Genomic DNA, 25,248 nt, shown 5'->3' on the forward strand with positions numbered 1-25,248 from the left:
AGGTGTTGACCGTTAACGATACAGAAACATGTTAAAGTTCAACACGAAACATATTAATTTTGTGTTGTGACATGTCATGTTAACATGTCAGTCAGAAATTGCGAGCTTGATTCTCAATTTTTATTTATAGAAAATTTCAAATTCTAGAACCTTTTCAATCTAACTAAATTTGTTTGCATGAACTTTTCATAATTCACATCTTAAGAAATTTAGCGTTGAACGATCTCCAAAGACTTTTAGTGTTTCTCATGTCTAATGATCAGGCAAACGAAATTCAGCCACCATGTCGGTCATCGACAGAACCGACACCGGCTGAGTTTACGGGAAAAAATGGGGCACCAATACACGAATCCCTTGCAATGATAATGTGGCTTGGAACTCTTCATTTCGTAATTTTTCTCATTGTGGCTTCCTTCATATTTCTTCCTTTATTCAAGTTCTTCATGTAAATAACAATTGCTTAATTACACATCATCCTTTCCCATTTAAATTAAATTGTCGAATTTTTTTTTATTAGTTTTCATAATTGTAATATGATTTATTTTTTTAGGGTATTGGGAATCCTGGTGGTGCTTATAATCATCCCAATTAACGAGAACAACAAATGGGGCTTAGCTTTAGCCAGGTTTATCATCTTTGCCCAAAAACATCATTTGTCTTGAAATGCAAGGGTATAAAATGGACACTTATAAAGTTGATTATTTACAAAAGTAAAACAAAGTAACTCCCAATGCTATTTTTCGTGGGTTTTGGGTCCCAATACCATCTTTGACGTTGTATGGAGAGGTTGAGATGTAGTCAGCCTTACCCTAACAAATATAGAGATATTGTTTTCAGGTTCTACGAAAGGTAGAAAAAGACCTCCGATCGAACCCATGACCTCTGTCTCCAGAGGCGAAGACTCCGACTACTGATCGAACCAGTTGTTTTATTTACATGTTTGAATAATGATACACATGATTAAAATCCATAACCCGAAACAGACCATAATCAACTCTAGTATTGATTGATAGGTCGATATATTCCATTTGTATTCTGATTCCCCATTTTCTGTTTTGGAAATACACAAGAACAGTAGTACTCAATCTCTGCCAAGCCGAGATATGAGGGAGATATAAAACATTTATCGACCACGAATGGCCTACTGAACTAGTGGCCGGTTAAGAGTCATGTTTTTTCACAAAAGGTGTTAGGATTGACACCTTCGTATGTAAACTTAATAATTGGACTCCAATATTTATTTGTAGTAACAGTGGCATATATGTTATTGATATTTACAGATTTCCTATCAATTTCAGGTACATATATAAGCATGTGGCTGGTTATTTTCCTATCACGGTATATGTTGAGGATATCAAAGCTTTCAATCCTAATCAAGCTTATGGTATATAATTCTTTATTTATACTCCATTCGTGTTGTGACATGTATACTGTGATTTTATGCCTAATGAAAAAAATGATTTTTTGACAAGTAATCTCAGAAATGGTAGAAGTTATATATAGTCTAAAAAATCAGAGTAAAATGTATAATTAGTTAAGCATGAGATATAGAATAGGACCTAACATATATAGTTATCGGGTCTATAACAGTTTTTGGGTACGAGCCACATTCAGTTTGGCCACTAGGAGCTGGGATACTATTGGATCTTGCGCGCTATATACCTCTTACAAAGATCAAGATTCTTGCAAGTAGCGCAGTATGTAAGACTTGTCACTCTTTTTGAAGGCGCACAATTGTATTGCATAAAATACGTTGTCAATTAATATGTATTGAGCAGGTGTTCTACACCCCTATCTTGAGGCATTACTGGACGTGGTTGGGAGTGTCGTCGGTAAACAAGACAAACTTTTCATCGCTTTTGAAAGCCGGGTATAGCTGCATTGTGATACCAGGTGGTGTACAAGAAGCATTTCATATGAAGCATGATTCTGAGGTTTGTGTTTTATCATTTTCACTTAAAACATACTTATTGATCCTTCTTTATTATAGGTTAAAGTATACATTTACTATACATAGGTTGCATTTGTAAAGGCGAGGAAAGGATTCATACGGCTTGCAATGGAGACAGGTTCACCTGTGGTTCCTGTTTTCGCCTTTGGCCAGGTATTTAGGGGTGTTGTTTGGATGTGCGTTTTGAAAGTAATGATAAGAAAAATTGGATAATCAAATTCATTATGATAAAATTGGCTGTAGAAAGATTAATACACATCGTATCGTGTTCTATATATATTACAGTCCTACGTTTACAACTGGTGGAAGCCACGAGGGAAGTTCTTCTTGAAACTCTCCCGAGTTATGAAGTTTACGCCTATCATCTACTGGGGTATCTTCTGGTATGATCAACCCTCATGATTCTGCATTTGAAAGTTAGCTAGATTATCATTATTAATCATAGTTTTTGATGGTTTATATAACTGAGCAGCTGAGCTACCTTAATTAGTCCCAATTTAAATGTGTTATTTTGAATTGGGTCTTTGTTGTTGAACTTTGATTGTAGATATTTTTTATTGTGTTATATAATACTTGATGTAAAATAGATGAATGGATTGGGTTTTAAATCTATTTTACAGAGATATAATTTTCATCAAGATATTATCTAACAAAAACAAGTATTTCTACGGTCAAAATTACAAACGAAAGACTTGTAAAGTCAAACTAAGACATTCAAGTTGGGACATTGTGAGTATATCATTATTTATCATAGTTTTGATGGTTTATATAACTGAGATCATTATTAATCATAGTTTTTGATGGTTTAACTGATTTTCGCAGGTCTTTCATACCATTTCGTCGACCAATTCTTATAGTGGTTGGTAAACCAATACATTTCAAGATGAACTCTACACCCACTATGGAAGAGGTAACACAAAGTTACTCATTTTTATTTGCAAAATGCACTTTACTAAGACCTTGCCTATTTCAAGTCCTACTGTCACAACGGTGCAACGTACAGAGATAGGTGTATGTTTGGGGCCGTCATATATGGTCTAACAGAAAAAACTAACAAAGCAGTCCATGTTCGACTTCAAGGAGAGATTAGAGATATGTAACTCAGTCGATCCCATTGAGTACCTTTTGGTGGATCTATGGATCTTCTTCTTCTAATATGCTTCTACATATTTTGTAGGTTTCAAAAATACATAGTGAGTTTGTAGAAGCACTTCAAAATCTATTCGATAGACATAAAACACGAGCCGGATATCCTGAGCTTGAACTACAAATTATGTGATTATTAAGCATCATGAAGGCCCTAATGTGGATAAGAAATATATGGAAGATGCAGAAATTGCATTAAGCATTGACATATATTGATAGGAACCAATTTGAGATGGTTAATCTCATTCAAGCGAAAAGTAAATAAACGAAACAAATGAAACTAAATTATAGACTTGCTGCAAATTTTTTCTTCTCTTCCTATAACAAAATGACATTTGAGATAGAATTTTGGGAATGTTATTTTTTGATATATGAAAGTGTAATCACAAAATGAATATGGATAATACAGATGCTTAACAAGATTGATGGGCGGTTAACGGCCTACTAAGTACTAACGAACTCCTGAACTAATCTCTATTAGGTTACATTTTATATCCCCATACTATCATATAAGTTTTAAGTAAAATAAAACAACTATTAAAGTATAACAAATAAAACAATAGGTTTCCCTTCACTAAAAAATAATGTGCATCATGAAAATCATCGTGCATCAATTTAACCATGATCTAAGGGTCAAGATCTTTTCTCATTTGTTTTACTTTTACACTTGTTTTACAATACCCAACCCCCTATCATATATTGTAACTTATATTTACTTACTTCCACAATCTACTCAACATTGTTGTAGTAAAACTCTGGATTTCTGCTTGAACCTTGTTGGCTTTGTATTTCTGAATACATTGTGAGCTTGATGTTGTTTCATTTCTTTCTTGTATGATCTTATTTTCATAAAGCCAACTATTACAATATATAAGAAGATATTGAAACCACTATCCTAAATCCTAATATTATGGAAGACATGGATATGAAAATGGAAACGTGCTCTTCTAATGGAATTGTGGATTAAGAACTTCTTAATATCTCCTAAAATCAGGTACGCAAATAGACTTCATGTAGCGATCATAGGAAACTTGATTAACTGAGCCCTCTAAGTGGTTATGATCACGTATATCATATACATACCAGCATGCTTTGTATAATATAAAAAAAAGTAAGTAACTGCTCAGTGCCGCCTTCTGCGGGTTTTGAGCCTCAATACCTCAATGGTGTATGAGGGAGGTTAAGATGTAGGCAGACCTTACCTCTACCTAAGTAGAGAAGCTGCTTCCAGTTTCTATCTAAATGGTAGAAAAGACCCTCCAACCTTTGTATATATAGTATCTAAAAAATGTAAATATTTTTTATTTTAAAAATCTTCTTTTAATTTTGACTTTAAGTAATTTTAGATGTATTTTATATATTAATTGATAAAACATATATAATTGAACAGTATAATAAAAATTCAATCTATTTTTATATTTTATATCAATATAACAATAAACAAAAATATTTATAATTAAGGTTGATAAAAGAAGATTAAAAAAATTTAATTAAGACATTTAAAATGAGACAGAAAAAAATATAAAATTTTAAATGTTAGGGCCCGTTTCTTTTTTTAGTCATTAAGTGCTGAGTGTATTAGTGACTGAATACATTAAGATGTCTGTATGTATTAAGTATAATATATGTAATTGACGGTTATTTTTGTTTATTAAGTAAAAAAAAATATGAAATTTAATTAAATGGTTAATTTTTTAACTATTAATTTTATTAAGTAAAAAAGAAACAAGGCATTAGTGTGTTACGGGCCTGATCAAAACAGGAGTCTTAGTGGGCTTTTAGCCTTTTATGTAAGTCAAAGAAAACGTAAATTTTCAGCACCATTTCTCTCGCCACGCGTCCATTAACGGCGACAAAGAGACAAAATCTAGACACGAATCGAACGTTTGGGTGACTTCCATGACGAAATAAATGCACTCATAAGTCTTCACCGTTATATTATTCCGTTGCTTTTGTTTGAAGGAGTTTCAAGATATTTAAAGCCCAATTTTTGCAGGTAAATCTCTACTTGTATGAAAAATAAATTAAAACTAGTAACAGGTAACGTTTCTCATTTGAATTTATATTTTAGTTTCCTCCAATTGGGTCCAAAAGTATATATGATTATTATTTTTTTTGAAAGTATATGATTATTATTATTTAAAGAAGTCGATGCGTTATAGCAGTTTGTGTTACCAGAATTGATAGTTTGATACAAAAGCAATACTCGTATTTAGTATTCAATCATGTGCATAAAGGTTTTAATGGTCACGTGGCTTTGCCTGATTCAATAATGTCTATTGAAAGGTGTGCCATGAATAATTTTGTTTTCCTATTTTCTGAAAGGTCTTTATTGAAGGAAAAAGCTAATTAAAATATAATCAATTCGCTGTTAATTTTTTTTCATATATATAATCAATTTGTTGTAAAATGAAGTGTGTAACTATTGTATTGTGTAGTAACAAGACGATTTTATCATGAACTTCAACTTCATATATTTATTAAATTTTAAAAGTTACTCATTCCACAAAAATAGTGTAATGGCTTTCAAATTGTAAACAAGTCGAGAAAAGCTTGTGCAGTGCTAGGCTCGTTTATTGATTATCTTGACGGGTGGGCTTAACCAAATTTTCAAAGCTTCGTTTGAGCTTGAACTCGAGTATTTTATTATTATCTGTTTAACATTATTTCTATGTTTTGTTTATTTTATTTATGTTTTTTAAAGTATTTCTCAGTTTGGAGTTTCGGTAGAAGTGGATAAAACTGACTTCAATAAGTTCTTAGGCTTAGCCTTGTTAACCTCGACTATCTCATTCGACTTGAAATAATGCAACAAGCTTTTGAATATACAAGAGCAAATAACAAATTTTAAGCTCGACCCGGAGACTAATCGAATAGTGATTTTTGGTTCATTTCCAAAGTTTATGTCTATAGTTTTGTAACATATACATTAAAAGAGTGTATTTTTTGAGATAGCAACTATGGTTATGGAAATTACTATAGGTTGAAATAAGAATCAAAATCCATATATTCTATTTATTGAAAGTTGAGTTTAATTACGACATTGTCTACTCATACATTCAATTTGAATTTCAAAAGAAATTGGTTAATCCTAGAAACTTTTTTCACCGGTCTAAAAAATATTTTGCTTATACCCAAATTTAAACCTAGTAATATAGATATCAAAATTAACATATAAACTTAACCTGTTGGTGGGTTATGTCACTATGTGTATACTTATTTTTCTAGATCTGGTACCGAATTTTTGATGTCCAATTCAATGAATCAAACAATAAACTTTTTATTCTTTCATTCTCATACTCGAAAACCAAACTCATATATGCTTTGAAAAGAAAAACTGTAATAAAGCAACAAAAACTAGCTCCCTTCTTGGGTAGCCCAATATATACTCACAACTTAAAACAAAACTAAAAATCACTTTTTAATCTTTTTCTCTAACTTCATTATTGCTCAAACTCATTTGTATGCAGGTTTAGCATTCCCAAACATTTTGGGATTGTTCACCCGCCAATTTTTCACATGTCGAAGAAGCAGACTAACCAGGAAACTAATGGGATCCATTCACCGCCACAAACACCAACCTCGTTGTCTGAACCGACAGCGGCAGTGTTCACAAGTAAAATGGTGTCACCGGTTAATACATTTATAGCAATGATTATATGGCTTGGTTCTGTCCATTTAATAGTTTTGCTCAACTTGGCCTCCTTATTATTGCTCCCTTTTAACAAATACTTGTTGTAAGTACTTTTTTTTTTTTTTTTTCCTGCTTTGACAAGGAAATTAGATTAAACATTATCAATGTGCCTAGTGATAAGTGGACCCTAAGATCTTGAAAGAGATTCGGGTTTGAACCTCTTGGAAAAATATGCCTTAGGATGGCCAGAAATGGCCACATGAATTAGAGCCTAAAGCTCGGTAGATAACCTTACCTTACATCGTAAGGTAGAGAGACTGCTTCTAGGAGAACCTCCGACCATTTTGTAGGATGTGAGGATCGAACCCGTGACCTCTGTCTCCAAACGCATGAATAGAGATTAGAGATCCTACTACTTTTACTCATTTTTGATTTCTTGTTGCAGGGTATTGGGAATCTTTGTGGTGCTTATGTTCATCCCAATTGATGAGAATAGTAAATGGGGATTAGCTATAGCCAGGTTTATTCTCTCTCTTTGTCCCCATAAATCTAGTTAGTTTTGCAAATTCAAAGTGTTACTATTATAAGTGCTTCTAAATAAGAGGTTTTGTTCCGCCTGGATTTGACTTTGCAACTTAAAGTAAAGGGCAGGGCAGGGCAGGGCAGATTCTATAGAATATCTACATACTTTGTATTTAGCCCCACATTGATGCTTGATCATTGTACTAAAAAAATGCTATGGACGGGTCATGAAAAGTAGTTGTTTGTTACGTTTAAGTCATTGGGTGACCCGGTAACACCAATTCAAGAGGTTAAGTTAATAACCTAGATAAGATTAAGAAAATAACTTCTAGAACTTCTTTGGCACGATGATCAGTATGAGATTACAGGAAAAGTACGTAGATATTCTATGAAATTTAGCCATACGCATATGCCATTCATCATTTCTGTTTGTCATTTGAGAATTTTCATCATTGTATGTGTTGGCCCAGTTACTGAATGACTTAAATTTTACAACAAACCAACTTTTAGTGACCGTGTGTTTGCTAAACTGGTACACTACTCAAAACTATAATCATTCTTCATAATGTTAGTTAAGAAATTGGAGCTGCTGATTAGAGTTGTCAATTGTTGATAATTTGATTATAGTGAAGCGATTTCCTTGGACTGAGTAAGTATTTTTAATTTATATTCCCGATTCATTTCAGGTACATATATAAGCACGTGATTGGTTATTTTCCGGGTACTCTATATGTTGAGGATATTGGAGCTTTCAGTCCTGATCAAGCTTATGGTAGTCATTGCCTCTTGTTCTGAAAAAAAATTACAGCTCAAGTTCATCACCACATAATTATATTTTCTTAATACAGTTTTTGGATACGAGCCTCATTCAGTTTGGCCAATTGGAGCCGGGATACTATCAGATCTTACTGGTTTTATGCCGACTGGCAAAGTCAAGATTCTTGCAAGTACCGCTGTAAGAATTGCTAGTTACCCTTCAACTATTGACGTTCCAATACAAATTTAGAGTTTTTACATTTGTCAGGTGTTCTACACGCCATTTCTTAGGCATATATGGACATGGATGGGACTAACAGCAGCAACAAGGAAAAACTTTTCGTCACTTTTGAAAAATGGATGTAGCTGCATAGTGATCCCAGGTGGAGTACAAGAAGCCTTTTACATGGAGCGCGATTCTGAGGTTTGTTTTTAGTTATTTTTATGAAGCACTCCCTTTTATTATTTCTGTCACATGATGGATAAAATTCTATTTTACAGGTTGCCTTTTTGAATTCAAGAAAAGGATTTATACGCCTTGCAATGGAGACTGATTCACCTTTGGTTCCTGTTTTCGCCTTTGGTCAGGTATTTACTCCTGCGTATATATATATATATATATATATATTTTGCACTAGTCTTAATTGATAAAAATAACTAAGTTCAAATTTGTATTTACTTTGTAGTCCAATGTTTATAACTGGTGGAAGCCACGGGGGAATTGGTTTCTGAAACTCTCTCGATCTATAAAGTTCACTCCTATTGTCTTTTGGGGTACCTTATGGTATGTTCAATTCATCTGGTATAATTCTACACTCGCATGAATCATGAACCACATAATAATCATCATTAGTCTTGGTGGTTGTCTGTTACCTGTTTTTGCAGGTCTCCTATACCCTTACGACGACCAATTCTTGTGGTAGTTGGTAAACCAATACATTTCACGAAAAGTTCTAATCCCACCATGGAAGAGGTATCCAAGTTATTGATCTTAGTTTTCAAGGGTGTTTCTGTAATTTCACTTTCCGAGTATGCATATGCTTTGTCTGTTATAATTGTATTTTCATAGTATGATCTTTAATTTGCTTTTGCATTGTTTACTAGGTTTCTGAAGTACACAGTCAATTTGTGGAAGCACTACAAAATCTATTCCATAAATATAAAGCGCGAGCAGGTTATCCTGATCTTGAGTTACGATTGATGTGATGAGATTGTGCATTTTTACCAATCTAAATTCAACTCCAGAGTACATGTAGCAGCAAGTAAAAGGCATGAAGTTTATAGGTCTACTGAGGGACTATTTTTCGTGAAAATCGCTTGGAACCAAGCAACTAATATGAATATATGATTCTTTGGCTTACCAAAGTGCTTGAACATAACCTCTTACATGAATGCAACTTCTCAAATTACTTTGAATAAATGCTTGAAAATGTATTCATTTTTTGCTCCATAGTTCGGTATGTATTTAACTTTAAAGTGTATTATCGTCTTAATTCAACACTTGTCGTATTGAATCATATTGAGTTGAGATAAAAAAAAAATACCTTCAAGGTTAACCACCCAAATGAAGAAGGTTGACTACATCGATGCCCATTGGCGGATGTAGTATAGAAAGACCGGTGGCAATCGCCCCCGACGACCCAAAAGTTTCTAGTGTATATATATTGTAATTATGTATATTATCGTGTTTTTGTTTCATAATGACCTTAATTTTTCAAGTTAAGTTTCTTTTTGCCCCCGATAATCCAATTTCTGGATCCGCCTCTGTGACGATGTCCACAAAATTATTACAAACTCCAATTTTCACCCACGGATTATTATATGTTGTGATCTTTCAATAAAATTCAAAAAAGATCTCTAAGTTTTGATATGAAACAAAAATATCAGATAAAAAAAAAATACTAAAACAAATATTGTCTAAAAACAGTTTTTAAAAAATGAAACATAATATTTTAAAATGTTTAAAATTACATTATTACTTTAAGTTTACTTGCATTCATTTACATTATTTTTCCTTATCTTTAAATCTAAACTTATAATATTTTCCCAATATTTCAGAAATACATAGTTTTAAGTTTTTTTACTTTTTTTTTATTCAACCTTACTAGTTTTTTTTTTTTTTTTTTTTTTACAGAAAACGAATACTTATGTGTGAACAAATATGTTTACTTGTTAAGAGATCAAGTTATCTTTTTTTTTTTTGAAAAATGAATTTTATTGAAAACTTCGTGTCGCGATTCAACAGCGTGAGGTCTAGCATATGTTGTCTTAACCGGGTCCGCGCTAGAGAGCTCCCTCGAAGTAAAAATGTCTATTTCAAATACCCGATGGGAGGAAAACACACTATTAATCCTTCCGAAAGCACAACGATTAATAAGTGTAAATCTGCCCCTCAGACTTGAACCTGTGGTTAGTACGAAGAATTGAAGGGTTTTCATATGAAAACTGAAGGGTAGTTTTTGTTAAAGATATAAAAATACAAGTTCAAGGGTATTAGTGTAATTGACTTAAAGTTTCATAGGTTAGTGATTATATTAAAAGCCACCAAGAAACCCTAATCTGATTACAGCCCTTCCCTCCAGCCGCCACCAGCATCCCTCCTCCGGCCAGCACAGTCTCTACACAAAGGTTCTTATATTTCTCTCTCTTCTTCTTCTGTGTATTTGTTTTTCGATTTCCGGCAGCCACTTCAGCCGCCGTGGATATATATTATAAACTTTTCAATGCAGGGTAAAAAAAAAGATGAATCAAACAAAAAGCAATGGATTCATTGAAGAAGAAAAGATAGATAGGCAGATTCTCTTAATGATTGCAACTGCACTAGGTTTGGATTTCACGGGCCATGAAGATTTGTAAGAAATTTGTAATTGTTTTTGTTTTTATTTATTTATTTCTTTTAGCTCTATGAAAACTTACGCATTGGTGGACAGGTGTACATATTAACAATTTGTAGAGTCCATCAGTTCACTTTCATTTGTCCACAGGTGTACATATTAACAATTTGTCCATAATGGGGCTAGAACTCGATCATAAGTGGCGGATTGACCGGGCGCACATATCTTTAGTGTTAAAGATGCAGTGGACAAACTAACCCATACTTGTAACCCAATATTGTTTGACCCTGTGCATTTTAAAAAATTGTATTTTTGGACAAAAACATTACATGGAGAAAAAGGCATGCCTGTGAAAGCCGGAAAGTAGTGTTATGAGTTTATTTTACCTGAAGTCTCGAATATACCAACTTTCTTGTATCATCAGATATAGTGAGTAGACACGCAGAGTATCCCGAAAATAGATTGAACAATTATTCAACTCAAGAATAAACACCTCCAAGGTGGCCTAATGGCTAATTGACATCTTACAAGAGGTCTAATCTTGGTGGTGGTGGTGGTCAGAAAAAGGTTCGGAGACAGTCATAGGATACCCTAGTTAGCCGCTTACGTTTGAGTCAAAAAGAGACTTACTTTCCCCAGTTAACTTGAATAGGGGAAATCTCATTCATTTACCCGTTTACTTCAACTCAGAAATGTCCTACCTAGGCCTAGTGTATCATGCATTATCATGAGACTTTTTTGGCTAATTGTAAGAGAAGAGAAAAGAAAAACTAACATTATTGACTTGCTTCCTCGTACTTGGTCTCAAGATGTCCATAGAATCCAAGGCAAGCAACGAGCCAAGTGCGGTTACTATGAGTACTTTGAGCACATGCATAGAAGCAACACAAAAAAGATCGATAAACCTCATCTCTATAACAAATTATTTACAAAATTCAAGCACAGAAAATAAACAAAATCTGAATACTACAGTAATATATAAGCCAAGAGACTGGTCTATGTGGGTAGTACATCAAAATAACATATTGATACATGAAATATATATTGTTTTGGAAGTATTAAACAGTACAAAAAGTCATTAAATATGCATGCGCAAATTAATTATTTAATTAATGGAAATCATATATTTTCAAGTAGAATTGCTTACATAAAACAAACCACCACAAATAATATACGATTGGAAAAATGAGCTGACACATTTTACCTAAGTTTAGATACTGTCACATTAAAAAAAGTTACAAATTAAACTTTTGAATTTGATAAACATACATAATCTCTGAATTTTACATAATTTTCATGCTTTATCTAAAATAGGTACTACATGTTTTACCTAACATTTCTACGTATATGATTTTTTAATTTCAACAACTAACCCCAAAAAATAATAAGGTGGTTGTTATAATTACATTTACCTTCCAAACAAATGGGCTATTGACTGAAAACTTATTTTTTCTAAATGACAGTACATAAAAACACTAAAAATATCACCACCATTAACATTTAAAAAGCCAATCATATTCCTATAAAATCAAGACACATAACTAAGAAACATATCACCAAAAATTATTTATTTGCCGCCGCCACCACCACTACTACATCGTGCGGATAATTATCTATTTCAAACAATTAAGTTTAGCTAAACTTACGCCCCTTTTCAACATTAATTAGGCCGTACACATCAACGCAGGGGCGGATCCACCTTATGCCGAGAGGTGCAACTCAACCGCTGTGAAAACTTTTTACCCTTAATTTTAATATAACTTTCATGTAATCTTAGCATACAAGTCTATTAGGATTTCTCTTGTAACATTTACTCTATTTATGTTGTTTAATAACACTGTTATTGTTACTGAATTTTCATAAATTATCAGAAAGTATCCACGTATGTAAATGCATCCACCATATGCTATGTGGTGGTCACAAGTCATGGTACTTCTACAGAAAATGAAGAAAAATATCGGACCAAAACTAGAAAGCCTCTAGCTGGGGGGTCAAGTTAAATAAATTAACCAACAATCCACATGAAGAAGGTTGACCAGAGGGTAAGCGAGATCGATGCAAAACCATAAGCCCACAACATGATCACCGAACATTCACTCTCACCAGAACCAAATAACTGGGTCATCGTGCCTGTCATAAAATATAATTGTAGAATTTTTAAATTTGTAAAAATTTGAATAGTCAAAATTGAATAGGTGTGCAGAGCTCATACCAATGTTCATAGCTGGCGGCATTGCAAACTGTAGTAGAAGAACAAAGAGATAGAGAGGATCTGCATGTACTAAGCCGAGATAAAGCGCTCCTTTGACGATTAAAATTCCACAAAGTGGCAAAAAAACATACCGAACTGCTACAATCCCAAAGACAAGTGGTAGTGAGATGCCAGACCCTTTAAGACCTGCATATAGTACAGATTTAGTATTAGTCACATCAAGAAACTGAATGCACAAATTTGACTTTTTGTTAAACCAACGTCACCTCTTAAGAGGTTCCCTCCCAAAATCAATGCTACAGTTGGAATCGCTGCGTCCCTGAATGAGACAATGTGTAGAGTCCATTTACTCACTTTCATTTGTCAAATGTTATACCATACTTTGCTAAATCTAATCTAAACTTGCCTGTGCAACGGGCCAATACCAAAGACTAGAAGTTTCAAACTGAAATGTTATGGCTCTTAACGATCTTACCCTACTAAAGACGCAGAATCTTGAATCACCCTGAAAGGAGCTGTGGTGCCTATAAGTAGCCTACGTATTGGTGCTATTGTTCCAATGATGAATCCGACAATCTTTTAGGATAAAAACACAGGCTGTTACATGTCTGGGCATACTTTTGGCAATCAATTTCTTGACCTTTAATGATCAAGAACATAACATATGCGATAGAAACAAAAGTGTACCGCTCCAAGGGTTGATGGTGCAAACACTGCTTTCAAGTTAACCTGTCTTGAAAAGTTTCCAAGATGTTGCTTCATCTTCCCTAAAATCACCTGATGCACATAATTTTTTTAAACAAAAAACTTTCCAATAACTTTGAGCAAACTCAAATCAGATGAACATCAAAAAACAACCTTCACTTTTATCTTCGTATTAACAGAAGTTGTAGATGATGGAAGCAAACTTTGGGTCAAATCCTCTGCCCTGGTTTCTGATTCTTCAATACGGGTGACAACATTGTGTCCAGAATGCTGGGAATGGTCCGAAAAAACCCGCACTAGGTTGAAAACATAAGACCACAAAAACACAGCTCCAATCTGATGAGTTTGGTGTTAGGACTGACAGATATGGAAGTTCATCAAGTTCAAATTTGAAAATAATAATACATACTGCCGTGGATAGTGAAGCATAAGCTATCCCATAGTCATAGCAAACATTAGGATCTCCAAAAGGAGTCCCCTTCTCTTTGCATACAGCAGGGATTAATATCAAAAGCAAGTTTCCAAGGTTGCCTGTCATTTGTAATTAGAATCTTAATCAGCTATCGGAGTAACCTTTATATACGGTATTTGTATAGTACACGTAACTTACCTGCTGCGCAGGTACCAATGATGAGGCCCTTTAGATGTTGAGGTGGTTTTGCAATGACTATAAGTGCCCATCCAAGTCCGGATCCAATTATGAATGTTAGAAGAATATTGACGGGCATAAACCACCTGCAGTAGTATTCAGAGGTTGGAACTATAAAAAAATAATGCCACTTTTAAGACTTGTAAAACAGAACCAACAACTCATGGGCAAAAAAACTTACAATGATTTGAAACTTTCATAAGTGAGTGTACTAGCAAGCTTGCTGCTTACAAGTGCTGGATTGAAGACATAGAACACAAGCTGTGCACCCATAATAAACCAAAACTAAATCTTTGGTAAAATGTAGCAACTCATTTATATTAGCTTAAGATGAACTCTGACTTTCATACATAAATATAAAATTACTTTATTACTTAAAGTTGGTAAAGCCGGGGATTTAGGATCTGAATTTTTGAAGGCCTCATTTTTGTCTGCCTATATATGTATATATTATCCCGGATTGAGGACCAAATACCACCGGGCGCACATTTCTTTAGTTGTATAGATGTAGTGGGCTAACTAAACAATACTTGTAACACAATCTTCTTTGAGCCTGAACATTTAGATACATCAGATTTTTGACACAATTTGACATTACACGGAGGAAAAGGCATGCCCAGGCACCACCTTAGGTCCGCCCCTGAATTATTCACAAACTCGTTGTTGATGGGTTATCTCAAATACAAGGCCTCTTGCAACTGAAAGTAAACTCTAAAGAAAGCAAAGAAGTGCTATGAGTTTTTTTACAAAAAGTTTCAACTATAGCAACTTTCTTATAGTACCAGATAGTCAGTAGACTTGTAGAGTATATCGAAAAAAGATTTTACACTTCAACTTAAAAATAAACACCTCTAAGGAGGCTTAGTGGCTAACTAACATAAAAGACCCGCCTTCCCCAGGTTACTTAAATAGTATATCCGTTTACTACAACTTCAAAATGGAAATAGGAGATGATCCTTTGAGTCTAATGTCCTACCTAAGTGTATCATCATTATCATCACACTTTCTTGATTGATTGGAAGAGAGGAGATTGAAAAAAAAAACTTACATTATTGACTTGTTTCCTTGTACTTGGTCCCAAAATGTCAATGGAATCCAAGGCTAAAAATGAGCCAAGCGCGGTTACTATGAGTACTTTGAGCACAGGCATAGAAGCAGCACAAAACAGATCTACAAACCCCATCTCTACAGCAAACTGTTTACAAAAATCAAGGACAGTAGTTGATAAAATCTGAATATGTAGTAAATAAGCCAAGAGACTGGTCTAAATGTATAGTCACAATAACAATATAGATAAATGAAATATATTGTTTAGGAAGTACTAATTAATACAAAAAGTCATTAGCAACAACATGCATAGAAATTTAACTAAAGAAAATCATATACCTTCAAGTAGAGTTGCTTACATAAAACAACCCACGGTTTTCTTAAATTATATATGGTCAATTTACTTTCAAAAACTACCTACTAACAAGTTAAAGGAAATTACATCTAAACAAATGTAAGTGGGCAAATAACATTTTAAGTACTTGGAAACGGATTTTTACCTTAAGTTTTGCAAAAGCAGCCTGTTTCTATTAATTTATTATTGTTAATACATAAATAAAAAACAGAAAGAAAAAAATAATAAGGTAGGATTTTCAGGTAGGGGAGAAATGGTATCATTTAGTCATTTGTATATCAGTCATCACAACCTAACATTCAAACCAACAAATTATCACCAAACATATTGTCTTGACTAAACACTTCATGTGTCCGTTTTCCACAACCTTACAGCCACGTTAAACTCAGAAAACTAGCCATATTGTCTTCATTGATTTTCGAAAAATCTATTGTTTTCTTCCCATTCAACAGACGTTCAAAATGAGTCCACACATAAACTCCACATTTACCTGTTTAATTAGGTACCATCATCAGGAAAGCATCTTTGATCAAGAAGTCAAGTGGTTCAGGACGACACTTAGGGTGTTTGGAATTATCTATGAGGTTCAATATTTTAGATAGCTGTTTAGAATAAGCGACCAGATCTTCATCGTTCGCCTGCCAGTGCATTGAATTGTAAACAATCAAACTCTGCTTTCCCACATGGAATGTATTAGATATCAATGAAAGTTCTTTTGTTGTGAATCCAACAAACATGTTTCACAAAGGACGTATTCACATATCCAAATGTGCGACTCTGCCAACAATGTTACCCTCCATGATATAGGCGAGGATATGATCGCTAATCGTTACATCAGCTTCTCTGGTGTATATAGCTTAAAAATCATTAAACAATCTATTCCAGTTACACAAAAAAAAAAAAAAACATAATCGGGTTGGTCTCTTTTTCAACGTTAGTGCGTAGAATAGTAGCAACTTTTTTGGACCAGACTTAGTTAGAGAGCAAATTTTCAACTACAACATTCTGACAGAGATGACCAAGAGCTTAGCTTTAAAGGGATTACTAGTTCAAAATTTGATCTTCAAAGTAAGTCTACCTTTGTTAATTCTACAACTTCACAAAATCTAGCAACTCACTCCAAATAACCAAATTAGCTCAAGCAATTTTCTCTTAATCCTTAGAGCTACTACCAATAATAAAAAGGCAAACAACTAAGCAATAAGCAAACTGCTTAGTGAATACAAACAATACAATATGCTATCCATCTCAACTTTATCACATTTCACATATGAACTAGTACAAGCCGAAGAACGACTCATACTCACTTATACTAGCCATGTCAAGGATATATCTAATATAATCCGTACAACGACTCACACTCACTTACGTTATACAACTAATCAATTAGGGACTAGTACAAGCCAGACAATGACTCACACTCGCTTGTACTAGTCATTCAACTAACAACTTTCAAATATAGATTAGCACAAGCAAGACAACGACTAACGCTCACCCGTGCCAACCAAACTCAACAAATATGCATATGATTACAAACATTCATCCAACATGTCAATTTTTGTAACACTAGCACCTTGGCCTCAACAATAGCAAATTATTTAGGTGACCCATATAAAACTATCAATAAATTACAAATCACGGTCACCCACTAACCGAAAATCAACTATGAATTTAACCCATTTTACACATACATATCATTATTGTGTTTGGCTAGCCTACTTTCTCAATTCTTTCATTTTTTTTTTCTAATCACAATTTCCATTACCAACAAAATTCCATTTTCTCCAACTTCACAATCTAACAATAACAAATATCTTGGTTTTTTACAAGAAATTATATAAAAAAATTGATAATAATAATAATAGTACCAACAATAGCCCTAGCCAAAGATTATTAGCTTTGAAATAAAAAAATTATTGTTACAAGGGATTTTGGAGGGATCACTTACTTAGGAGAGAATTTGTTGAAATTTTTATTAGCTCTTAATAATAATAATTGGTGTCGTTCCTTTTTTTAATTTGGCGGTTCCCAGGCCACGATGCGCGCAAACACACACAGATACCATAAATAGTAATACAGTACTCCCTCCCTCCGACCCTTTTTATATGTCATGGGACCCAAAGTACACAGTTTAGTTATTTGTCGTGGCACATTTAAAAACGGAAAATGATTCACCGCTCTGAGTTTCCCCACTCGGTACTCGGTAGACTATATTTATATATCTTGACCGGGTCTAGATTCTCCTAAAAAATTTTGTGGGCCCTTTTACAGGATAAAAATATTTAAAGCCCATACACTTACTAGAGAAAATGTCATAGGTAGTCCCTGTGGTTTGCCATATTTATGATTTGCCCCATATGTCTTTTTTCTACAAACGGTCCCTAAATATTTCGTTTTCGTTGATAGAAGTTCCTGACATTAACTTCTGTTAGTTTTGACCGTTTAAATGTTCAAGTGCGAATCATGTAAGGGTATAATCATACTTTTAGTAACCACATGGACTATATATGATAAAACTTTTTTTTTATTGATAATCTTAATTTCTTTTAAAAATTATTATGTATATATATGAATATTATATATTTTGTACAGGTGGATACCATATTCTTTCAAAATATAATTTGATTCTATCCCTTTTTTAAACATAATTTCTATTCTATATATTATGTTCATTTGTTCCTATTTATGTTCATTCATCAGTTCAATATGTATTAGTTTTTGTTGAGTTATGGATTCGCTGAGAGACTCAGCAAGTCTCTTCTTCAGCGAGTCCTCAGCGAGTAGCTTCGTCAGCAATCTCTCAGCGATCAATATTATCTTCAAGTTAAAGATAAGTTCGATGACTCATTGCCCAGTTTTTGTAAGTCAGAAAATAGCGGGAAAATGAAGATAAGAATATTGGTCCCAAGACACGTGTTGATCAAGAAGACTGAAGACATGTGATCTTGTACCAAAACGGTACCTGGGTCTTTCTCTTTCATACCGGATTTGGAAACAAACAAGATGAAGACAGAGAGCCCTGCAGATCTGAGAGATCCACCAATAGATGGTTGACAACCTTGAGGTGTCAACATCTATTGGGTTGTCATGTGATTCCCATCTCTGCCTATTTAAATAATCACTTGACCTAGCCGCAAATCTTGTTGGTGTAGTTCTGCAATTGTTACTTTGTGTGTGTTTCTTATTATTGTAGAACATCTAAGTTTTTGTGTGTCAAAAACTTAACAAGTATTTTCAATTTTCTTCTTTGTAAACCAACCATATATTCACTATTTAATTAATATACATATAGTTAAACATGTTTACTTTCTTATCTTATATCTTTTATTTAATCTGTTTTGATTATTGCAAACTTGGGACTTTCAGTTGGTATCAAAGCAGTGGTTCGATACACCGAATCTGATCTGAGTAAAAGTTTGCAAGATCTTTTCTTTGCTTTTTCTGCATCCAAAACTTTTTCTTATTTTCGTTCTTAAAATCTTTCTCTATGACTGCAGTTCTTACTCTGGTTAATACCAGAGACTTTGGGTATGTTTCCATCCCTCCAAGATTCGAATCTCATGATTTTGGATCTTGGAAGGAAAGAATGCTTCTACATATTGTAGGAGTTGAACCTTACCTAATGACCATCTTAACCAAAGGTCGAATTGTGGTGATTTTGGTGGTATATGTTTTGTTTAATTACATATAGATAGAATAGATAGACATGTGATCTTTGTGGGTATGCTGTTATGTCTGTCTAGTTTATTACGTATACATAGATATATGGGAATACATGATATATTGATAGATATATTAGAGTGTATGTATAAAACTAAAATAGCAAGAAATCTGGGAAAATAAAATATGTTTGGTCGGATTGTGGTGATTCTGGTGGCGGTCAAATAAGGAGGAAGAAGAAAGGTGTTCCTTTTATGTAAATGGACAATTATACCCTTACCAACAGCTTTAAACTAACAGAAGTTAGTGTGAGGGACTCCTCACAACGAAAACGGAAAATTCAGGGACCGTTTGTAACGGAAAAATAAACAGAGGGGTCAAAATACGAATATAACAAACCAAATGAACCATTTGTGAACATTTTCTCTTAAATTTTTATGTCAATTGCTTGTATAGATGTATATATAGTTAATAGATAATCAATACTCAATACACAATTACACATACATACTATCACCAAACCTTAGTGTGTGTGGAGCGAAACAAACATGTGGAACTTTGTGATATATTGAAGTACATGGTCAAAAGATTAAACAGTGAACAATGACAATTCAATGAACAAAGAATTCTATGACTCACTATCTAACAGATATATAGAGCCAAACAAAATGATCATGCTACAAGCCACATGAATAACATTGACCAAAGAGTAAGTGATATCGATGCCAAACCATAAGCCCATAACATTATCACCGAACATTCACTCTCACCAGCTCCAAATAACTGTGTTATAGTACCTGCCATATAAAAAAAATTGTCATAAATTAATTGTGTCATGATAAAAGTTCATTAAGAAATCCATACTTATATTAGCAAATATAAAAGGGCTCCTCCTACCAATGTTCATGGCGGGTGGAAGTGCAAACTGTAGCAGAAGAACGAAAAGATAAAGAGGATCTGCGTGTACTAAGCCAATGTAAACCGCTCCTTTGACTATCAAAATGCCGAGAAATGGCAAGAAAACTAACTTAACTACTACGATTCCAAGGACAAGGGGTAACGAGACACCAGATCCTTCAAGACCTACAAAATGCGCATATATATCGATAAATAAATAAAATAAAAGAATGTTGATTTATGATCTAAGTTTAGTTTGATTACCTCTTAAGAGGTTACCACCTACAATCAGTGTCATAGTAGGGATCGCTGCGTCCCTATTACAACATAAAGAATTATGAGCTCATCATGAGCCACATGCCCACAGTTATTCAATTCATTAGGACCTGCTAAATATTGAAAAATGTAAAAAAGATATGAAGTGAACAGGCTATAATACCCTATTAAGGATGCCGAATCTTGGATCACACGAAGAGGAGCGGTGGTGCCTACTAGTAGGCTTCGAACTGGCGAGATTGTTCCAATGAGAAAGCCCATAATCTTTATCATAAACCTCAAAACGGTAAGTGTAAACACACATTTCTGATGTTGGTTAATAAAAATAGATTTATTTGTGTATGGAGTTTTTTTTTTTTGAACGGCAAACTATTCTATTACTACTTTTAAATATAGGAAGTGAGACTCGAACCCTGGTGAAAATGCCCAATGTATGGAGTTTTTAGTAGTGATAAAAATGGGAAGCCGCTGCTATATATATATATATACCATGCTTAAATAGGAGCATAAATAACTGACTGGAGCTAAAGTATATAGTAATAAGTACAGTAATAACTAGAGTTAAAATGTGTAATAACTTCATAAATATATAGAGTAATGAAAATGATTTATCCTCGAAACTCATCATCCTAAAAGTTATCCTAATACTGTATATTAAGGGTAAAATACATGTACCGCTGCTGTGGTTGATGGTGCAAACACTGCCTTCAAGTTAACGTGTCTTGATAAGTTCTCCAATTGTTGCTTCATTGTATGTAACATCACCTGATGCACATTACATTTTGCTTTTACGGTCTAATTATTTTCTAAGTGTATTATTTGGATTCAAAAACCAAAAAACACCTTCAGTTTTCCCTTCATCGTAACAGTAGATGAAGATGGAGTAAGCAAACTATCTGTGAAACCACTTGGGATTGACTGCGCTCCATCGTGACCAGAATCTTGTGATTGACTTGAGAAAACACGTACTAAGTTGTAAACATAAGTCCACACAAATACCGCTCCAATCTAATATGATGATGTTTATCATTAGGACAAATTGATATATATGGCAGCTCATGAGATTCAATTTGAAACAAATTTGGAAACTTTAGAAAAATGTTAAGTGAAACTACGTACTGCTAATGATACCGAAGCATAAGCCATGCCATTCTGTTGACAAGCATCAGGATCACCAAAGGGACTGCCTTTTTCTTTGCATACACTTGGTATTATAATCAATGGCAAGTTTCCTAAGTTTCCTGTCATTTTATATTTATACAGGCCCAAATTCTGTTATCTAGGGGCATACATGTTCTTTTTGTGCATCATGCAGTTACTTAGAACATGTAACTTACCTGCAGAACAGGCACCTATTATTAGGCCTTTTAGATGTTGAGGAGGTTTAACGACGATCAAAAGCATCCATCCAAGTACCGACCCAAGTATGTATGTTAGAAGAATATTGACAGGCATAAACCACCTATCATTTATAGCAGTTAATCTTCAAACAAAAACATCATCTAAAACTAGCTAGTTGAAGAGAAACCTTACATTGAAATGATACTTTCGAGAGTGACGGTTTTAGCAAGATTACTGCCTACGAGTGCTGGACTAAACACAAAGAATACAATCTGTATCACATAGCAAGAAGTTTTGTAAGTCCATAATTAACCATAAAAGATAATCTTTAATCGAAAATTAGATCGATATAATCTTGAACAAATACCAACTTAAGTTGCCTAACTAGTGTATATTATCATTGTTAAAGTTCATTTCTTGATTATTAACTAAATAAAGGCTAAACAAACTTACATTATTGACTAGCTTTCTTGTAATTGGTCCCAAGATATCAATAGAATCCAAGGCAAGAAATGAGCCAAGCCCGGTTACTATGAGTACTTTGAGCACGGGCATAGAAGCAACAGAAAACAGATCCACTAACCCCATCTCAATCTCTCAAACTAACCTCTGATTTGTGACGAACAAAGAACAAAAAAAAAAAAAAGTGAAGCCAAAATAAGTGGTGTATATATAACTATATTTAAGCAAAAGTACATGCATAAGCAAACAAATTCTAGAATCTAATTAAAACTTTTAATGTCAACTAAAGTTAACCATTATTTAGGCATTCATTTGACTATATATGTCTAATTAAAACTTTTAATGTCAACTAAGTACTATCTAAGACTAAACTATAAAGTCATGTAAACACCCCCTTTTTAGATATTCAAACTAATTCTAGAATCTAACTGGTCTTATTATATTCACTTAGGTCTCTCTTTATAGGAACTCACTTCTAACCTGCGTCTAGTACTATTCATCAGTTTTTCTCTCTTCTACACACACTAAGAACACCCCCTCTTTATAACCCCCACCATTAACCCACTTCTAACACTATTCACCTATTATTTTAACACTAAATATAACATTATAACACTAAATTGGGCCCCTCACCCCCTTCAAACCTTGCGTCTAAAATCGGAAGAAAGGCACGGACACAGCTGCGTCTCGCTGCTTGCGCAACTGCTGCTACTAACATCTTCATGCCGGGGTGCGTCGAACGCGAGGGAGACGCGAGGCAGACGGCCTATAAGCACATGCCTTACAATATCTAAAGCATTTGAACAATAGAACTATCAAATATTATATGTACCTCAAAATGTTGAACTTCGAGTCTCTTTGTCTCTTTAAATATATTAAAATTAAGACAAACTTTTGCATTATTTGCTTACTTGCTTATAAAAGTAACTTTAAAAAGTCTTTTTCTTTCCCATCAAAGATGGGCTTCCTTCTACCCAAAAGTTCAACCTGAAAAAATCACATATAGTAGTTTTTAACCGATTTAACTACAGTATTATTTTACAAGAAAGTTTTGTTTTTTATCGTTAAAGTCAAATATGAGATAAAAGACAAAGAATCTAGAATATTATTTGCACAAAAAGATGAGCTGATGAGGAATCTAACACGTCGATTGATGCCAACTTTTTGGCCTATGGTCCGGAATATATCTTCTCTCGACTATTTATCCATCTTTTGGTATGGGCTTACTGGGTTTCACATTGGGCTCTAGTATAGAAACCAGTACCAGCCCAATTAAATAATTTTTAGTAATGCAATCAAAGTTTAATGGGAAAAGAATCTGTGTATGTAACTTGTCTTTAGATACTATTGTAGGAAAATAACTTTGTTATGGTTCATTGTATGTAAGTTTGTCTCAAAACTGAACGAATTGTGTAAGAAATCGGTCGGATACTAACGTAGCACCATTAAACATCTGATACGTTGCCCAATGAGACAACATTTAGCAGATTATTTACACGATTCATTCAGTTTAGCAGGTTACTTACATACAATGAACCAAAACAAAGTTTCTTTCCTATAATAGTAGCTGAATACAAGTTACATACACACACAGATTTTTTTCCCAAGTTTAATTTAGCCAACGCATATAAGATAATAGGAAGTGATATTCGCATCATTTATTTTGATACTTTTACCATAATCATGCATTATTGATTTTTATTACTATATATATTTGACATATATTGTACAGTCTGCTAAGATAATACTAGCATAGTTATATGTCATGGGGTTGGTTATTATAAAATAAACATTAAAGTAAAATAAATAAGATAAGGTATTGACACTTTAATCACCATAAAAATGATGCACGAAGATTCATGGAGCACAAGTACATATACTGATGCTCTATGATTTGATTTTCAAAGAATAAAAAACAATTGTTTTATTTATTTTACTTTAATACTTTTTATTTGACTTAAAACCTATATATATATATAGAGAGACTTTCCTTATTTTGAGAATTTTTTTTATAAGAACCATGAGAACTCTTAAATAATATATTTGTTCACATGTTTTTTTTGTTCATTCAAATGTAAAATGATATAAAAAAGTATGTTGTAGAAAGAACTTTTTTTAAAAACCTTCAAAATAGCCTTATGTGAACTTGTGAATGAATATACTCACGTAAGGCTTTTTAAACATTCAAAACCTTCAAAAAACCTTATATATACCCATTTGTTAACAAATGGGTATATATAAGGTTTTGAAAAATACATATTGTACAATAAAACTTCAAAAAACTTTATATATACCCATTTGTTAACAAATGGGTATATATAAGGTTTTGAAAAAAGCTTTATTGTACAACATATATTTTTATAACGTTTCACATGTGAATGAACAAAAAAAAACATGTAATCCAATATATAATTTAAGAGTTCTCAAGATTCTTACAAAAAATGAGTTCTCAAAATAAGGCTCCCCTATATATATATATATATAGAAAATTTAAATTAGGGACTCCTTCTACCTCCTTCTCCGACCACCACCATGATCATCTGGCGACGGCGACCATCTCCGGCGAGACTTACACATGTGTAAGTAACTTACACATATTTTAAGTACAATTTTATTTAGGTAGATCACCTATCACCGGTCACCCCCTATGACCTATCACCCTCTATGACCTATCACACTATGACCTATCACTTTCAATGACCTATCACCCCCACCAATTTTGGTTTATGAATATCCTTAAGGGCGAAGCCCGCTCTGAGTCATAATTTTTATTCAACTTACACATGTATAAGTTGTACTTA

The 25,248-nt window shown here is 33.5% G+C and overlaps 4 protein-coding genes and 1 long non-coding RNA gene across 6 annotated transcripts; 3 read left to right on the forward strand and 2 right to left on the reverse strand.

Annotated features, from left to right (window-relative positions):
- The first annotated feature begins 96 nt into the window (after positions 1 to 96).
- Positions 97 to 3,431, forward strand: LOC122605961 (diacylglycerol O-acyltransferase 2D-like). Its single transcript, XM_043778923.1, has 9 exons — positions 97 to 445; positions 551 to 625; positions 1,299 to 1,384; positions 1,591 to 1,697; positions 1,779 to 1,934; positions 2,018 to 2,104; positions 2,237 to 2,334; positions 2,774 to 2,861; positions 3,129 to 3,431. Exons 1-9 carry the CDS (start codon positions 249 to 251, stop codon positions 3,228 to 3,230), a joined length of 996 nt encoding a protein of 331 aa, XP_043634858.1. The 5' UTR covers positions 97 to 248; the 3' UTR covers positions 3,231 to 3,431.
- Positions 3,432 to 6,436: 3,005 nt separating this feature from the next.
- LOC122605038 (diacylglycerol O-acyltransferase 2-like) lies at positions 6,437 to 9,686 on the forward strand. Its single transcript, XM_043777908.1, has 9 exons — positions 6,437 to 6,834; positions 7,177 to 7,251; positions 7,940 to 8,025; positions 8,102 to 8,208; positions 8,278 to 8,433; positions 8,511 to 8,597; positions 8,696 to 8,793; positions 8,895 to 8,982; positions 9,114 to 9,686. Exons 1-9 carry the CDS (start codon positions 6,617 to 6,619, stop codon positions 9,213 to 9,215), a joined length of 1,017 nt encoding a protein of 338 aa, XP_043633843.1. The 5' UTR covers positions 6,437 to 6,616; the 3' UTR covers positions 9,216 to 9,686.
- An 868-nt stretch (positions 9,687 to 10,554) lies between these two features.
- Positions 10,555 to 11,356, forward strand: LOC122606260. 2 transcript variants are annotated; one of them, XR_006324842.1, is made up of 3 exons: positions 10,555 to 10,637; positions 10,739 to 10,861; positions 10,940 to 11,356. It is a non-coding gene; the product is annotated as an uncharacterized LOC122606260 (long non-coding RNA). The 2 variants fall into 2 exon arrangements; XR_006324843.1 differs by having other exon boundaries at positions 10,994 to 11,356.
- Positions 11,357 to 12,681: 1,325 nt separating this feature from the next.
- LOC122605411 (protein PIN-LIKES 3-like) lies at positions 12,682 to 17,974 on the reverse strand. Its single transcript, XM_043778359.1, has 11 exons — positions 17,760 to 17,974; positions 15,458 to 15,604; positions 14,591 to 14,670; positions 14,371 to 14,495; positions 14,170 to 14,291; positions 13,914 to 14,096; positions 13,743 to 13,832; positions 13,531 to 13,631; positions 13,322 to 13,374; positions 13,056 to 13,241; positions 12,682 to 12,973 (listed from the first exon to the last, which is right to left on the reverse strand). The coding sequence occupies exons 2-11, from the start codon at positions 15,590 to 15,592 to the stop codon at positions 12,849 to 12,851; spliced, it is 1,200 nt and encodes a 399-aa protein (XP_043634294.1). The 5' UTR covers positions 15,593 to 15,604; positions 17,760 to 17,974; the 3' UTR covers positions 12,682 to 12,848.
- Positions 17,975 to 20,020: 2,046 nt separating this feature from the next.
- LOC122603971 (protein PIN-LIKES 3-like) lies at positions 20,021 to 22,620 on the reverse strand. The gene is made up of 10 exons (XM_043776844.1): positions 22,439 to 22,620; positions 22,178 to 22,257; positions 21,982 to 22,106; positions 21,764 to 21,885; positions 21,488 to 21,652; positions 21,320 to 21,409; positions 20,808 to 20,908; positions 20,633 to 20,685; positions 20,369 to 20,554; positions 20,021 to 20,268 (listed from the first exon to the last, which is right to left on the reverse strand). Exons 1-10 carry the CDS (start codon positions 22,571 to 22,573, stop codon positions 20,144 to 20,146), a joined length of 1,182 nt encoding a protein of 393 aa, XP_043632779.1. The 5' UTR covers positions 22,574 to 22,620; the 3' UTR covers positions 20,021 to 20,143.
- Positions 22,621 to 25,248: the final 2,628 nt, after the last annotated feature.

Source organism: Erigeron canadensis, chromosome 6 (assembly GCF_010389155.1).
Source record: "Erigeron canadensis isolate Cc75 chromosome 6, C_canadensis_v1, whole genome shotgun sequence".
NCBI lineage: Eukaryota > Viridiplantae > Streptophyta > Magnoliopsida > Asterales > Asteraceae > Erigeron > Erigeron canadensis.

What these genes read in the sequence shown, in the direction of transcription:
- LOC122605038 (XM_043777908.1), top strand. Translation starts at nt 6,617, where the DNA reads ATGTCGAAGAAGCAGACTAACCAGGAAACTAATGGGATCCATTCACCG. An exon ending in CCTTTTAACAAATACTTGTT is followed by an intron (nt 6,835 to 7,176) that starts GTAAGTACTTTT and finishes TTCTTGTTGCAG; the next exon opens with GGTATTGGGAATCTTTGTGG. An exon ending in CTAATCCCACCATGGAAGAG is followed by an intron (nt 8,983 to 9,113) that starts GTATCCAAGTTA and finishes ATTGTTTACTAG; the next exon opens with GTTTCTGAAGTACACAGTCA.
- LOC122605961 (XM_043778923.1), top strand. Translation starts at nt 249, where the DNA reads ATGTCTAATGATCAGGCAAACGAAATTCAGCCACCATGTCGGTCATCG. An exon ending in CCTTTATTCAAGTTCTTCAT is followed by an intron (nt 446 to 550) that starts GTAAATAACAAT and finishes TTATTTTTTTAG; the next exon opens with GGTATTGGGAATCCTGGTGG. An exon ending in CTACACCCACTATGGAAGAG is followed by an intron (nt 2,862 to 3,128) that starts GTAACACAAAGT and finishes CATATTTTGTAG; the next exon opens with GTTTCAAAAATACATAGTGA.
- LOC122603971 (XM_043776844.1), bottom strand. Translation starts at nt 22,573, where the DNA reads ATGGGGTTAGTGGATCTGTTTTCTGTTGCTTCTATGCCCGTGCTCAAA. An exon ending in CAAGAAAGCTAGTCAATAAT is followed by an intron (nt 22,258 to 22,438) that starts GTAAGTTTGTTT and finishes TATGTGATACAG; the next exon opens with ATTGTATTCTTTGTGTTTAG. An exon ending in AGGTGGTAACCTCTTAAGAG is followed by an intron (nt 20,555 to 20,632) that starts GTAATCAAACTA and finishes CGCATTTTGTAG; the next exon opens with GTCTTGAAGGATCTGGTGTC.
- LOC122605411 (XM_043778359.1), bottom strand. Translation starts at nt 15,592, where the DNA reads ATGGGGTTTGTAGATCTGTTTTGTGCTGCTTCTATGCCTGTGCTCAAA. An exon ending in CAAGGAAACAAGTCAATAAT is followed by an intron (nt 14,671 to 15,457) that starts GTAAGTTTTTTT and finishes ATGGGTGCACAG; the next exon opens with CTTGTGTTCTATGTCTTCAA. An exon ending in CATTGGTACCTGCGCAGCAG is followed by an intron (nt 14,292 to 14,370) that starts GTAAGTTACGTG and finishes TACAAATGACAG; the next exon opens with GCAACCTTGGAAACTTGCTT.